Here is a 17239-nt window from a genome sequence, read left to right on the forward strand (position 1 = left end):
ATCTATTGGTTATGAATTGTAGATTAAAACTGAAGAAATTGGACAAAGGTGGGAATTTAAGGAGATGGGACCTGGATAAACTGACTAAACCAGAGGTTGTACAGAGTTTCAGGGATAGCATAAGGGAACAATTGACAGGAATGGGGGAAAGAAATACAGTAGGAGACGAATGGGTAGCTCTGAGGGATGAAGTAGTGAAGGCAGCAGAGGATCAAGTAGGTAAAAAGACAAGGGATAGTAGAAATCCTTGGGTAACAGAAGAAATATTGAATTTAATTGATGAAAGGAGAAAATATAAAAATGCAGTAAATGAAGCAGGCAAAAAGGAATACAAACATCTCAAAAATGAGATGGACAGAAAGTGCAAAATGGCTAAGCAGGGATGGCTAGAGGACAAATGTAAGGATGTAGAGGCTTATCTCACTAGGGGTAAATAGATACTGCCTACAGGAAAATTAAAGAGACCTTTGGAGAAAAGAGAACCACTTGTATGAATATCAAGAGCTCAGATGGTAACCCAGTTCTAAGCAAAGAAGGGAAAGCAGAAAGGTGGAAGGAGTATATAGAGGGTCTATACAAGGGCGATGTACTTGAGGACAATATTATGGAAATGGAAGAGGATGTAGATGAAGATGAAATGGGAGATATGATACTGCGTGAAGAGTTTGACAGAGCACTGAAAGACCTGAGTCGAAACAAGGCCCCAGGAGTAGACAACATTCCACTGGAACTACTGACGGCCTTGGGAGAGCCAGTCCTGACAAAAATCTACCATCTGGTGAGCGAGATGTATGAGACAGGCGAAATACCCTCAGACTTCAAGAAGAATATAATGATTCCAATCCCAAATAAAACAGGTGTTGACAGATGTTAAAATTATCGAACTATCAGTTTAATAAGCCACAGCTGCAAAATAATAACGCAAATTCTTTACAGGCGAATGGAAAAACTGGTAGAAGCTGACCTCGGGGAAGATCAGTTTGGATTCTGCAGAAATGTTGGAACACGTGAGGCAATACTGACCCTACGACTTATCTTAGAAAATAGATTAAGGAAAGGCAAGCCTACGTTTCTAGCATTTGTAGACTTAGGGAAAGCTTTTGACAATGTTGACTGGAATACTCTCTTTCAAATTCTAAAGATGGCAGGGGTAAAATACAGGGAGCGAAAGGCTATTTACAATTTGTAGAGAAACCAGATGGCAGTTATAAGAGTCGAGGGGCATGAAAGGGAAGCAGCGGTTGGGAAGGGAGTGAGACAGGGTTGTAACCTATCCCCGTTGTTATTCGATCTGTATATTGAGCAAGCAGTGAAGGAAACAAAAGAAAAATTCTGAGTAGGTATTAAAATCCATGGAGAAGAAATAAAAACGTTGAGGTTCACCGATGACATTGTAATTTTGTCAGAGACAGCAAAGGACTTGGAAGAGCAGTTGAACGGAATGGACAGTGTCTTGAAAGGAGGATATAAGATGAAGATCAACAAAAGCAAAACGAGGATAATGGAATGTAGTCGAGTTAAGTCAGGTGATGCTGAGGGAATTAGATTAGGAAATGAGACACTTAAAGTAGTAAAGTAGTTTTGCTCTTTGGGGAGCAAAATAACTGATGATGGTCGAAGTAGAGACGATATAAATGTAGAGTGGCAATGGCAAGGAAAGCGTTTCTGAAGAAGAGAAATTTGTTAACATCGAGTATAGATTTAAGTGTCAGGAAGTCGTTTCTGAAAGCATTTGTATGGAGTGTAGCCATGTATGGAAGTGAGGAGTTTGTAGCACAACTTGACTAGAAGAAGGGATCGGTTGGTAGGACACGTTCTGAGGCATCAAGGGATCACAAATTTAGCACTGGAGGGTAGCGCAGTGGGTAAAAATCGTGGAGGGAGACCAAGAGATGAATACACTAAGCTGATTCAGAAGGATGTAGATTGCAGTAGGTACTGGGAGATGAAGAAGCTTGCACAGGATAGAGTAGCATGGAGAGCTGCATCAAACCAGTCTCAGGACTGAAGACAACAACAACAACAACAACAACAACAACAACAATGTGGGAGATACACTGTTGAACTAGGTCTACAACTTTGCTTCCACCATTTTGCAATTGACAACAGTAGCGGCAAGTGATGGCACAAGTGGTACGTTGCAAGTGTCATACAAAAAGCTTAGGCATTTGTGAACGTAAGGCCATCCAAATATTAGTGGATTTGTGACTGCATGATGAAGTTATCCTCAAATGAACCTGTGCAATTCCGTGCAGAATTGTCGTCATTGTGGGGAGTCTTAATATTCTGCTTCAACATGAAGAACTCTCTGGTTGAGGCTCAAAAATTGCTCAGTAAGACCTACAGTGAGGCACCTATTAGTGAAAAAACATGCAGATAACGGTTTCAACATTTCAAGCACGGTGATTTTGACATCTAGGATCAGCGTGGCATCGGAAGGGAGAAGATTTTCGAAGGCATCGAATGGGAGAAGATTTTCGAAGCTACTGAAACTGACGGAAACAATCACAGGAGATTGTTACTGAAAGTAATTAAAGTCTTTGAGCCAAAAGACAAATGACCACAATACAGTGACATAAATGAAAAGGGGATTTGGCAGCATGACAATGCTTGATCCCATGTCACAAAACCCATGAAAACATATTTGGAAATGTTGAAATGAGAAGTCCTAGCCCACCCACCATATTCTCCAGATATTGCTCCCTCTGACTACCACTTTTTTCAATCAATGGCTGACCAGCACTTCTGGTCACATGAGCAAGTCCAAAATTTGATTGATTTGTGGATCTCCTCAAAAGACACCCAGTTCTTTAGCCACGGATTTGTATGCCACCCAAAATATGGGTAACAGTAGCAGCCTGCAACAGGCAGTACTTTGATTAGTAAATGTTTTGTAAGTGTTTCACAATAAAGCCTCAAACTTCAAGAAAAAGGATGGGAGCGAAGTTGCAGACCTAATAAACGAACTCCATGTTTCAAACAACAGCTAACAGCATCTGACATTTTACAGAATGAGTAGAACAGAAAGTCTGCTGATTCCCTGCATGTTAACACAAGCAGTATAAGAAAGGTGCCGTGCTTCAAAATTAAGAACAGCACTGTCGTTTGGGACTCAGGTCGATGTGTAAACAGTCGGTGTCTCTTGCTTCTGTCTACACTTATTTTGTGAGTTTGTTTATGTTGTTGTGAGTGACCTTTGAAGAGCTGAAGACTGCAGTGATAAATAAGTATTAACAGTTATAATTACCGGTGTTGCTAGAAGAAAAAGAATGAAAAATATCATTCACTTTTTTGTTCCAGCATACAGATTTGGCTGCAGAGAAATTAACGGTAAATATTTCTAGGCCTTAAAGAAAAAGAGAGAGAGAGAGAGAGAGAGAGAGAGAGAGAGAGAGAGGAGAAGAAGAGCAATTCCTTGGAAAGACAGGGATATGACTCACAGTTATTTTGTGGGTGATTCACATTTTGCTGAGGAACAACAAAAGCAGACTTGTTTATTATTGGTAAACAACTTGAAATTCCAAGATAAGGGTGGTCTCTTAAAGCAGGAGTGGTTCAGTGGTTCCTCCTTTGTTTCCTAGTTTACTGAAATATTTATCAAAAATATTATACAGAAAAAAATCACCAGGAAAACACTCGCAAAAGAGAAGCTGTGAGAAGAAGATGGAAATGAGACGCAGTTGCACGAGTTTTTCTTCTTTGAGGAAAATGCAGGTAATGGACTGGCATGAAATGGAGCAGCAGTAATTACATTAAAACAATACTGAAGCACAAGAAACTGGAAATTGTGTGATTACAAAATAAATTAAGACCAGGAAATGCGGAAATCAATCTCCTGCGAAAGAAACTCTCAGATAAAAAGCATAAGACAGCTCTGTCAAATGTCTCACATCATTGTAAATTCAGTAACAAACAGAAATTCATAGTTGCCACTATGTTAAAGAAATGCCAATTTAAAACCAAGAGAATGCATTATGCGATATGATAACGAGATTCTTGTGGACAGGGTGCTCTTAAAAATTAAGTAGCCCAACAGATACAGAAATTCTTTGAAGCACGGACTGTTCCAACAACCTTCTGGAGCACATCTCCAAAATTTAGTAAATAATCTCAAACGCTTCATGTGGAACCTGACACACAAGCTGTACAAGCAATAAAAAATCATTTTTGGGAAGAACAAGATGAAAACTACGGTGTGCTGATTTTTGATGAAGTAAATCTTCAAGAAGAGCTACATTTCAATAATACTTCGATGAAACTTGACTTTTTTTTCAATTTATGGCATTATACTCCAGATGATTGTAATACTAACCTTAAAAAACATACTCTTGTGTTCATGATTGTTGCTCTACTGCATAACTGTATCCACCCTACTGCTGTGTATGCAAATCATAATGCCACTCCTGGTAATGTCTCGTATATATTGATTCAAGTAGTTAGAGCCAGCTGGAACGATACTTGCTGCTTATAGCATTCAACTGAATAAAAAATAATTCCTACATTACTGGCATATAAAACAGTCACTTTCTCCATATCAAATGCAGCTGATGAAACCAGAAGAATATGAGCATTTTCAGACACTTTTCATGCCATAAACTGCATAAGAAATAGTCGATGTGATAAAACTGACGTACAGTGTCAAATATAATTTTTATCGAGAAGATACTTCCCCACAATTCGCCAGATTGAAAGTTTGCCACAAGTTAACTTCCACTCACTTGAATCCGATGTCATTTCATTACATAAATGTAAAATTAGCCCTGCAGTATCTTATTAGCCAAAGGCATGAAATTCTTATGGAAATTTAAAACAATACGATTCAAAGACAGCAAATCAATGGGGCCATTCATTAGACAGATGAACAACTTTTTGGATGCACTTTTATTTTCCTAGTGATGCATTCTACAAAAACGCAGAAGCTCATAAAAAGTTAATGAAATGGAGAAGCATTCTCACCGATTAAAGTAACAGGTTTGCTTCCGAAAGAACTCTTCAACTTCTAAGGGTAGCGACTGGTATTACCCTAGGAATACTTCAATACTTATGGGAAACAGATCACAGTTTCCTCCTGACAGCAAAATCTCTGGGATGATCATCTGTCAGTAATAAACTCCATCGCCTTGGGCAAGTTACAATGTGTTTAAATTTTTGTAAAACCTCTCTGTGGCAACTGTGAACATAAATATGAATTTTCTTCGACATCATATGTGTGACAAATGCGGATGTTATCTAAGTATTTGCAACTGAAGAACTGCGACTGAGTTTTGGAACAGCAAATGTAATTAAGGAAACCCTTTGTCTTCCACGTAACTTCACTGAGGCTCAATCCTATCCACAATGTAAAGTTCGTGTGCTGCTTCTGTCATAGTAACACGAATTTCTGTGGGTCACAAGCGGAGCAACTCACATCTCACAGTGGAACTACTTTACTACGGGAATGAGCGCACTTCCTCTTCCACTTGCTTTGCACACGGAAGGATGTTCAGAATTACGTAACCTGACAACATAAGAAATGAGTACATTCCCCACAGAATCATCAAGCAGAGGAACTCATCGGAAACACTGACAGCAAGAAGTTATAGGACAACAGAACATGTTCTAAGATATTACAAAATAACTTGCATCGTGCTAGATGGAGTTGTAGAGGACAAAATTCATATTGGAGGACACAGATTGGAAGGTATCCAACAAATAACTGAGGATGTAAGTGTAAATGCTACACCGAGATGAAGAGGTCGGCACAAGGGAGGGACCTGTGCTGAACCACATCAAAAGGAGCACGGGGTGGGAGGGGAGGGGTGGGGGAGATAACAGATTTTAGTGAGAGACAGGGGAAATGGAAATTTTCCTCCCTATTTTAGCAGAGAGCGACCGCCAGCACTGCTCACCTGTTCTCTGGTGAAACCGAGGCTGACCAAGTCGCGCACCTCATTCTCGCCGAACTTGTCGGTCGGCAGTATAGTCAGTGACGGGTCCCTAGGCAGAGATGGCGCCCGGGCACCAGCATCCTGTGATTCTGTGGAGAAACCTGGAAAACAAGGCGAAGTAGCCTCAGCACATGGCAGGTTCTGTACAGCCGAGCCTCCGCTCGGATAACAAAAAAATGAAAGAGCAACAACTTTTGGTACAAACTGTTCCACTGTTTCTCAAAATATTTGCCTTTAAAATCTACACACTTTTGTATCAGTTTAAACCAATTCTGAAAACCCTTTTTGCTCTGATATAAGAAGAATGCGCACAAAATAACTACCCCTACCTGTGCAAACAGGAGATGGTGACGGTAGTTGTAGGGTCTCTGCTATAGGACCTTATTTTTTTTATTACATAATGTAAATGCCTAATTTTTTTCATGACTGTAGAAACAACCAGTCGCTAGCTAGCCATTGACAAGTAAACACGCGTAAGTTGTAGTTGCCGGATTTTGCGTTGTGTGCAAGATGACAGAAACAGTGGAACAACATTATTGCATCAAATTTTGTTTTAAGCTTGGCAATACTCAATTTGAAACAACAATCTGCCAGATTCTACAAGTGTTTGGGGATGAAGCAATGGGTACCACACTGATAAAGGAGTAGTACAGCTGGTTCAAAGATGGTTAGTCATCAGCGAAGAGTGAACAATGTTCAGGTAGATATTCAAAATCCAAATGAGGGGGTTATTGAACACGTAACGGCCTAGATGATGCAGAGTACATGAAACACAATCAGAGAACTTGCAGATGAGATTAAAATTAGTACTGGATCCATTCGTGCAATTTTAATGAACATTTTGACCTCGGAAGGATCTCGGCAAAATTTGTGAGACAGTTGCCGACACGTGAGCAGAAGTAACCGAGTTCAGAGTTTGCACAGGATGTGCTGGATACTGTAAACACTAATCTCAATTTCCTTAACACCGTGATCGCTGGTGATGAGTATCTGGTTTACGGGTACGACCCAAAAACAAGGTTCCAGTAATCGCAATGGAGACATCCGTCATCCCCGAGACCCAGAAAAGTGTGACAGGTCTGCAGCAATGTGAAAGTTGTACTCACATCTTTTTTGACAAGTACCTCCAGGAGGTACTAGTGACAATAAGGAGTATACTGAGAAGTTACGCATTTCCTTTGTGAAGCAGTGGGATGGAAACATACAGACTTGGGGGGCAGTGGGCAGGTGGCAACTTCACCACATAATGCACCCACTGGTCATTCACAACTACTTCATAATTTTTTGCCCAAACATAACATGGCTGTGGTTTGTCAACCTCCCTATTTGTCTGACTAGCAATGAGTGACTCTTAAGCTTTTCCCTAAACTGAAAGACTCTGAAAGGGATCAGATTTCAGAACGAGGAAGACACTGTGCATAACTCGAAGTAGTAGCACCGTACTGTACCAAAAAAGGCCTCCTAGCAATGCTTCCAGCACTGGGAGCAGCATTGGCAGAGGTGTATAGAAGCTGAAGCGGACAACTCTGAAGGTGACTGATGTCAAACAACATCCAGCATTGCTTCACAACCTTTCCTCAGGTTCCTACAACATGACCCTACTCTGTCCTCTGCAAAACTCCAAGTTCTACATTCCCCAAAGGCTGATGACTCCATCATTATCCTCCCAGCAGACTAAAGATCTATCACTGTGGTACTTGACCGACAGGAGTATGTTAGTGAAGGTCTACGCCAGCTGTCCGACACCTCCACATACAGCACCTGCCACCAAGATCCCATCGCTGTGATTCAAACTGACCTGCTGTCCCTCCTAAAAACCTCACGCCCCTCACAAGAACTAACACCTCACTCCACAGAACTTCTTACCTCACGCAAACCGTGCACCGCCATTGTTTACCTTCTTCCTAAGATCCACAAACCCAATCATCCTGCTCATACTACAGTTGCTGGCTTCAAAGCATCCACCGAACGTATATCTGCCTTAGTTGGTCAACACCTGCAAACCATAGTACAAAGACTTCCCTCCTATATTTAAGTAACCACCCATTTCCTTGATCATCTGAAATCTGTGCCCGACCCATTCCTACCACAAACCTTATTTGTCACCACTGATGCCGCCTCCCTCTATACCAACATCCCCCACGTACATGGTCCGTTTGCTGTTGAACATTTCCTCAGTCAACGCCCACGTGATTCCGAGCCTACGAATCCTTCTTGCTAACTTTGATCAACTTCATACTTAACAACAATTACTTCACCTTTGAGAGGCAGACATACAAACAGATCAGGGGCACGGCAATCCGAACCAGGATGGCTCCTTCCTATGCCGACCTTTTCGTGGGTCGCTTGGAGGGCGCTTTCCTGGGACCTATTAGTCTTCAGCCCCTGGTTTGGTTTACATACGTTAATGAAACCTTTGACATATGTACTCTTGGTGAGGTTGACCTGTTAAAATTCCTGGAATCTCTAAATACCTTCTCCCAATTCAATTTCACATGGTCCTATTCCGAATCCCATGCCACTTTCCTTGATATTGATCTCATCCTCACTGAAGGTCAGCTACGCACTTCCATCCTCATCAAACCCACTAATGATCAACAGTACTTAGATTTTGACAGTTGCCATCCTTTCCATGTCAAATGTTCCCTCCCATACAGCCTTGGAACCCGAGGCAAACGCATTTGTTCAGATGCAGACTCTTTACAAAAATACATCACCACTCTCACTTCAGCCTTCACTTGACATAATTATCCAAACAGCCTAGTTCAAAAGCAGATGTCCCGGGCCATCACATCCAATCCTGGTACTGCCAATCTCTCCAAAAAAACAACTTTGGAGCACACCACTTGTTACCCAGTATTTTCATGGTCTTGAATGTTTCAATCAGCTACTTCGACAAGGCCATGGCTTCCTAAAATCATGCCCTGAAATGAAATCCATTCTCTCCAAGATTTTTTACACCACACCTAGAACAGCCCTCCAATCTCCGCAATATCCCTGTAAGACCCTATGCCCTTTCTGCACCAATATGGCTTCTACCCTTTGCCATCCCCATTGCAAGACTTGCCCTATGCCCGCTCCTGCCACCACCTATTCCAGCCCTGTAACTGGCAAAGATATACTATGAAAGGGAGAGCCACTGGTGAAATGAGACGTCATATACCAGCTGTTATGTAAACATTGCTCAGCCTTTTACATTGGCATGACTATCACAAAGTTGTCAGTCAGGATGAATGGGCATAGGCAAAGGGTGTATACGGGCAACACACAATATCCTGTTGCACAGCATGATCTACAACATGACAACCATGACCTTGGTGCCTGTTTCACCACATGTGCCATCTAGATTCTTCCCCCAGGCACCAGTTTCTCATAACTCTGCAGCTGGGAATTCGCACTACAACATGCCCTCGCTTCCCTCCACTCACCTGGCACATTTTCATTTAATAATGTCAAATGAAATAATGTTCTGAAGTATCTCATTTTTAAGAAACATCATCTTCACTGCTAAAAAATGTACTGTAAGAATAATATGTTATGCTCAGTACAGTCATCCTGTAGACACACGTTTAAAGAGTTGGGCACTCTGACTACTGCTTCACAGTATATTTATTCCTCATGAAGTTTGATGAATACAGTTCAGATCAGTAATGTATGTAATTACAATAGCAGAATAGCAGAAGGAAAAAATGACAGAAATTATTCCACATTACGGTTGTCTTTAGTGCAAAAGGGGTGCACAATGCTGCAACCAACATTTCTGATAAATTACCCAGGAAAATAAATGTCTTGACAGATAAAATTTGAGAACAAACTAAAAAAAACTTCTCATTGACAACCCCTATTCTGTAGGAGGATTTCTATAACTGTATTTGAAAATCCAGAATGGAATAACGACAATATTATGAAAAGGATACATTCCTAATCAACATATAGTGGAGATGTTGCATTGCAGATAGGCACAACAGAAAGACTGTCAACAAGTAAACTTTTGGCCAAAAGGCCAAGGCCGTCTTCCACACACACACACACACACACACACACACACACACACACACACACACACACACACACACGTGCGCACGACCACTGTCTGGCTGCCGAGACCAGATTGTGTGCAGCTGTGCATGATGGGAGAAGCAATCTGAGCGGTGGGGGTAAGGAGGAGGCTGGGGTTTGCAGGGTGACAGACAGCATGGAAGGGGTGGGGTATAGTGAAGTGCTGCTTGTGGGAACATAAAGGGATGAGGCGGGAGAAGTAGAAAGACTTGTGTGTTGGTGGAATAGAGGGCTGTGTAGTGCTGGAGTGGGAACAGGGAATGGGATAAGTGAGTGAAGGACAGTGGCTAAAGAGGTTTGAGGTCAGCAGGGTTAAGGAAACGTAGGATATATTGCAGGGAGATTTGCCAACTGAACAGTTTAGAAAAGCTGGGGTTGGTAGGAAGGATACATATGGCACAGGCTGCTAAGCAGTCATTGAAATAATGAAGACTGTGTTGGGCAGTGTGCTCAGGAACTGCATGGCCCAGCTGTTTCTCGGTCACAGTTTGACAGTGGCCATTGGTGTGTACAGACAGTTGGCATGCCCACATAGAATGTAGCACAGTGGTTGCAGCTTAGCTTGTAGGCCACACAGGTAGCCCTGCCTTTGATGGGATAGGTGATGCTTATGACCTGACTGGAGTAGGTAGTGGTGGGAGGATGTACGGGACAGGTCTTGCAGCTAGGTCTATGACAAGGATCTAAGCCACCCCCCCCCCCCCCTTCCACTTTCCGTCTAAACTCCTCAGTGCACCTAGCTGCTCTAGCCTCTCCCCACCTTGTTTCTGTACACTCCCATAAGCGGCACTTTACCTGTCCCCCGGCTCTACTCTGCCTACCCCAACCTGCCCCAGCCTCCTCCTTCCCCCCACTACCCCCACTGCTTTTCTCTCTCTCTCTCTCTCTCTCTCTCTCTCTCTCTCTCTCTCTCTCTCTCTCTCTCTCTCTCTCCCCCCCCCCCCCCCCCCCGTGTGCGTGTGTGTGTGTGTGTGTGTGTGTGTGTGTGTGTGTGTGTGTGTGTGCGTGCGTGTGCGCGCGTGTGTGTGCAGGGTGTTATACATGGACACGGAAAAAAAATTCCCGGATCATATACACCCTGGTGTGTGTGTGTGTGTGTGTGTGTGTGTGTTATCCAAATCAGAAGAAGGCCTTAGTAGCAATCTATCCTTTTCATAATATTTTCATTATCAAAATGTAAAATTTTCTTTACCTTTCTCTGCATCCCTCCTGGAGCGGAGAAGTCTCAGTAAGTAGGTGAAATTACATTTTGCCCCTCCCTCTTCTATTCTCTCTTTAGTGTGCAAATGGGGAACACCAGTGGCTGTTCTCTCCCCCCCCCCCCCCCCCCACACCCTCCACTGGTAAATCTTGTGATGGGATGGGATGTCAGGGGCACATTTCATTCAGAGTTTGTCCCTCCAGGTCAGGCTGTCAATCAAACCTTTTATTTGGAAGTTTAAAAAAGATTACGCTCCAGTGTTCGTGAAAAAAGACCCAATTTTTGACAGACAGGAGAGTGGTTCTTCCAGCATGACAACGCACCTGCACACACAGCTGTCTCTGTTGGACAGTTTTTGGCTAAAAATGGCACGGTTCTCCTGCCCCACATACCTTGCTCACCTGACTTTTTCCTATTTCCACTCATGAAAAGGGGCATAAAAGGACACCAATTTGACAAGACTGAAGAAGTCAAGAAAATCAAGGTAGGAGCTGTCAGCCATTACCAATGATGGCTACATAAAATGTTTCAAACACTGGAAGCACCAGTGGGACAAATATATTAGCTGTAACAGAGAGTATTTTGAAGGGGATAAGATTGTTTTGTAAACAATTTGAGAATATATAGCTTTTAAAAAACAATTTTTTTTGTACCCCCTTGTACAGGCAGGAATTGTTGGTGACAGACTCAAGAGGATCATACACTTCACCAAACAGATTAACAGCTGCTGTCTATCACCGATTTCTCGGCAATGAATTACCAGTGGTATTGGAGAATGTTATGACTGCAGAAAGGGAGCGACTGTGGTTTACACACAATGAGGCACCAACTTATTTTCTACAGATAGTGCAACAGCACTTCACCACAATGTTTCTCGGGCAGTGGAGTGTTGAAGGAAGTCCTGTAATGTGAAATCCCCATTTACTGCACCCAAATCTGTTTAGTTAGAGCTACTGGAAAATTTGAAGACATGGAAGCATTCCCAAGCCATTGACACAGTGCAGACATTACAGGAGATACTGACAGACACATGCAATGCAATCCAAATAGCAGCAGGTGCATTTCAAAGAGTGTGCGAATCACTGTGAAGATGGGCTGAAGCGTGTGACAGGATGCATGGTAAGCACATGCAGAACAGTCTATGGTGTCTACTGCTTTTTTACAGACAGATGGGAATGAGAGGACAGATTGGTTCATATCTCAACAAGTATTGGCTTGCTGATACATGGTGAAACAACGCTCTGGTGGGCAGTTTGCAGGTTTAAATCACCTCGGGGTATGACCATGCGGTGCATTTGACCTGCGGTCGTGGTGCTGGCAGCAGTCCACATACGCAGAGGTGTGTTGGTGCATGTCAAAGTGTGGTGCAGAGAGTAAGCGTGCAGACGGTTTCAGACATGTTAATGGTGACTGTGAGTTGAAAATGGCTCAAAGAATACATACTGATGACGTTATGAGGGGTAAATACTAGGATGACTAGAGGCTGGTCAAACACAGCAGGTCATAGCACGGGCCCTCCGAGTGCCACAAAGTGTGATCTCGAGATTATGGCAATGATTCCAGCAGACAGGAAACGTGTCCATGCACTACAGTACGGGACGTCCACAGTGTACAACACCACAACAAGACCGATATCTCACCATCAGTGCCCGCAGACGGCCACGGAGTACTGCAGGTAGCCTCGCTCGGGACCTTACCGCAGCCACTGGAACAGTTGTCTCCAGACACACAGTCTACAGAAGACTGAACAGACACGGTTTATTCGCCCAGAGACCTGCAAGGTCCAGTCCACTGACCCCTGGTCACGGGAGAGCCCGTAAAGCCTGGTGTCAAGAACACAGTACATAGTCATTGGAACAATGGTCCCAGGTTATGTTGCGGACGAGTCTGAACAGTGATTCTCGCCAGGTTTCCATCTGGCGTGAACCAGGAACCAGATACCGATCCCTTAATGTCCTTCAAAGGGACCTGCATGGAGATCGCGCCTGCATGTCTTTGACAGAGGAACTGTAACAGGTCAGGTGTATCGGGACGTAATTTTGCACCAGATGTCCACCTATTCAGGGGTGCAGTGGGTCCCACCTTCCTCCAGATGGATGATAACGCATGGCCCCTCTGAGCTGCCATCGTGGAGGAGTACCTTGAAACAGAAGATATCAGGCGAATGGAGTAGCCTGCCTTTTCTCCAGACCTAAACCCCATCGAGCACGCCTGGAATGCTCTCGGTCGACGTATGGCTGCACGTCTTCAAACCCCTACGCCACTTCAGGAGCTCCGACAGGCACTGGTGCAAGAATGGGAGGCTAAACCCCACCAGCTGCTCGACCACCTGATCCAGAGTATGCCAACCCGTTGTGCGGCCTGCTTATGTGTGCATGGTGATCATATCGCATATTGATGTCAGGCTACATGTGCAGGAAACAGTGGCGTTTTGTAGGACATGTGTTTCAGGGCAGTTTTCTCAACTTATCACCAATACCGTGGACTTACAGATCTGTGTCATGTGTGTTCCCTATATGCCTATGCTATTAGCACCAGTTTTGTGTAGTGCCACATTATGTGGCACCACATTCTGCAATTATCCTTAATTTATGAGCATGAATGTAGTTTTTCCTGCAGCAACATATGACACGTTTTTCAAACATCTTTCATATGCAAGTTTTGTCTCCCATTATAATACTGGGTACACATTATACATTTCTTAGGCCAAATTGTACAGGTATTTTCTTACAGCAACCCACAAGAGTCTGTTTTTGACCTTTGGCCAAATTTCATGGAATCCAACAGATAAGATCTTATGCGAAATGGAATGTACTGTAGACTCTGACATGTTTGCAAATCCCTCTGTCTCCTCATGGTACGTCGCATGCCGACCCTTTTCAATCATTACTCATACAGTCATACAGCTTTGTCATGTCACTACATTTACTTGGGTGTGGAACACAATCTTTGCCTTTGTTCGTATCACATGTTACTTTGCCTCCAATTTAGCAGAATTTCTTCACTTCTCTAATTTGGGGACCCCAGTTTTTTATGCCAATTCTGTTGTTTATCCTTTTTGTGCTCCTACTCATTATTTTTGTCTGTCTTTGACTTACTCTCAATCCAAATTTTGTGCCCTGTAGATAGTTCATCCCAATTTGGCAGGTTCTGCAATTCTTCCTTACTTTCAATGTTAATCAGTCAGTCTTACCAGTGATATCCATTCACTTTCACTTTTTTTTTAATTTCCTTCATAACTTCTGTGATAGACTGAACAACATGATTAGAAGGCATTCCTGGTTTTGCCCTCTCCAATACGAGCAGTTCTCTTTCTGTTCCATTCTCAGTGTTTCTATTCTTTTTATCATTATCATAATCAGATTTTCACTCCAAGTACCCTGGTGTGGTTGACGGGCAATGTCAGTTTGTATCTGTACATGTACCACTCTCCCCTCAGGACTGTATGGCAGCTGACTCCTCTTGTTCCTCTACCATTCTTCACTTGGTGGAACCATCTCTTCCTTGATCTTCCTGGCAGTTTTCTTTGAATCACATCTATTTGTAGCCATTATTTTGCTATATTTTCCTCGCTCATTTGTTTGATGCAGCTAAACCATCTCAACTGGGCCCTTGTCACTTTATCTCTTGAGGCTGTGTACACTTCAGTTTCTTCCATTATTTTTTCATTTCTTATCCTTCCCTTGCTTGTTTTCTGGGCCACAGTTCACAAGCACTTCATTTTTGTAGCTCACAGTGTGTTGCCAACCTGTTCAGTAGTTGTGCATGTTTCTCGCCCATGTGTTGTTATGGGAATAAAGAATGATTAAAGGACAATCTGTTTTGATCTTAAGGGAACTTATTCATTCCAAAGCAGGTTCCAAACTTGGTGGTAGAACAGAGCTGAGATTTGATTTACATTATTGACCTCACGCTGTATCCTGTTACCGAATGACATGACACACCTGAAATATTTGTACTGCTCTACTGTTACCAGCTATGTACCTTCCAGCATTATTTCTCCTTTCTTGTTCTGCCTGTCAATTGATACTGCAACCACTTTTGATTTCCTTTGATTTATTTATTATGAGGGGCATTCAGTAAGTAATGCAACACTTGTTTCCCTGAAAGCAGGTTGGTTTTATTCAGGACTCCAATATCCCCAGCTCGTTTGAGTACAAAATCCTATTTTTCAACACGAACTTTGTTCAATACAACGCCCTTACACCACATTACTGGGAGGGCCTATACGCCCACACGGTACCACTCTATTGGTCGCGTTTGGAACCAATGTCTTGTTGCATCAATAACCTCACCATCATCCACATACTGCTTCCCGCAGTGTACATCCATCATTGGGCGAAACAGATGGAAGTCGGACGCTGCAAGACCAAGACTGTAGAGTGGATGAGGAAGAACAGTCCAATGAAGTTTTTGAGCACCTCATGGATGCGCATATCTGTGTGAGGCCTTTCATTGTCATGGTGAAGGAGAACTTCATTTGCATTTTTTTGGCAACAAACACACTTACGTCTTTTCTTCAGTTTCCCGACAGAAGCACAATACACTCAAAGCTGATCGTTGCACCGTAAGGGAGGACATCAAACAGAGCAACAGCTTCAAAGTACAAGAAACTGTCATCATAACTTTACCAGCTGAGGGCGTGGCTTTGATCTTTCTCTTCAGAAGAGAGATGGTGTGGCATTGGATTGCCACTTTGTTACTGATTCAAAGTGACGATCCAATGTTTCATTGCCTGTAACAATGTTCAACAAAAACTGTCACAATGAGCCTAGTAATGTGCACGCAATTTTGCACAGATGGTTCTTAGTTATTCTTTATGGTTCTCTGTTACGCAGCTAGGAACCCAGCAAGCATACACTTTTTGCACATCCCAACTGGTGGATGAGTGTGTCCAGAGGCGTCCATTTGGGCAGTGAGCTGTTTGATAGTGATCCGTTGATCACCTCGAATGAGTGTGTCCACATATTCCAACACTGAGGAAGTCACAGTTGTGCGTGGCCGGCCAGCACACGGGAAATTAGACAGGGTGGCGTGACCTTGCAGCGATGATAACAGATGCCTCACCCAATGACTCACTATGCTTTTGTTCAGTGCCAAGCCTCCATACACATTCTGCAAGTGCCTATGAATATCTGTCATGTCTTGTTCTCCACCAAAAGAAACTAATAACAGCTTTCTGCTTGGAACGCAGCTCTGTTACAGATCCATTTTGAAGACTATATATAATGCTGCCACCTATCGGAACTTCGTGGAACTATAGGGGATGAAGTGGGAGTATTACAACATGATGTTCCACAAAAAAATCCACATTTTTTGAACGGAAATTGGCTGAGAAAATAAAATGTTTTGAATTACTTATTGAACACCCATTGTATTAATCTGTATGCTTTAATTTATTTTTATAAAACAATTAACTACATAAAGACAAGCAAAAGTCTGAAGAAAAAAGTAACTCCACTTTTATTAACTCGAGAAACACCAAAACTAAGAGTTACAAAATAACAATCTTTGTGACAAATTCCACACAGCAAATTTTTCTGTTCGCATTGTGGCTTGAAAAGTTGCTGCTGAAGGTCTCCACACACGAGTCGAGTTAATACGATCTCGGTTAACAAGAATCTTTCTCGTGTTAAGTTGTTTGTTACTTGTGCCCTGCAAAAAACATTGCACACAATGCAGTGTTAGTGACAACAGTGGTGAGGGTACAGAATCTGGCCAGATTAAATTCGGGAGTTTTCTCATAAATATTAGAGATGTTAAATTTTCTGTACTCTCACTGTCTATAAATGAGCATGCGTGTCTACAACTAATTTTATTATAATTTTTATGATACTTAAATAGTACAGAAAGACATTATTTATATGCAGATAATATACTGAAAATGTTGAAATATTTGTTTTGCATTTTGCTATTTGTCTGAAATGCTCCTCAGGCGGCATACAGTAGAGATCAGAAATGGAACAAATAAGAGCCTACTCTTGCAGATTGCATACACTAGAAATCAAGGCACTGCTGTTACGTCACTGTTATACTAGCTTCCCCCCTTCTT

General features: G+C 42.6%; 1 protein-coding gene across 2 annotated transcripts in view; it reads right to left on the bottom strand.

The window, feature by feature from the left end:
* LOC124553643 (protein DDI1 homolog 2) overlaps positions 1-17239 on the bottom strand; it is a 130654-nt gene that overhangs the window by 13476 nt on the left and 99939 nt on the right. The window contains exon 7 of one of the 2 annotated variants that reach the window (XM_047127518.1): positions 5889-6028. In XM_047127518.1, coding sequence (XP_046983474.1) covers positions 5889-6028 — 140 coding nt within the window. Of the gene's footprint in view, positions 1-5888; positions 6029-16625; positions 16843-17239 lie in introns of those variants that run through there. The other variant, XM_047127519.1, reaches the window with a different exon arrangement.

This window comes from Schistocerca americana, chromosome 11, assembly GCF_021461395.2.
Source record: "Schistocerca americana isolate TAMUIC-IGC-003095 chromosome 11, iqSchAmer2.1, whole genome shotgun sequence".
NCBI classification, from domain to species: domain Eukaryota; kingdom Metazoa; phylum Arthropoda; class Insecta; order Orthoptera; family Acrididae; genus Schistocerca; species Schistocerca americana.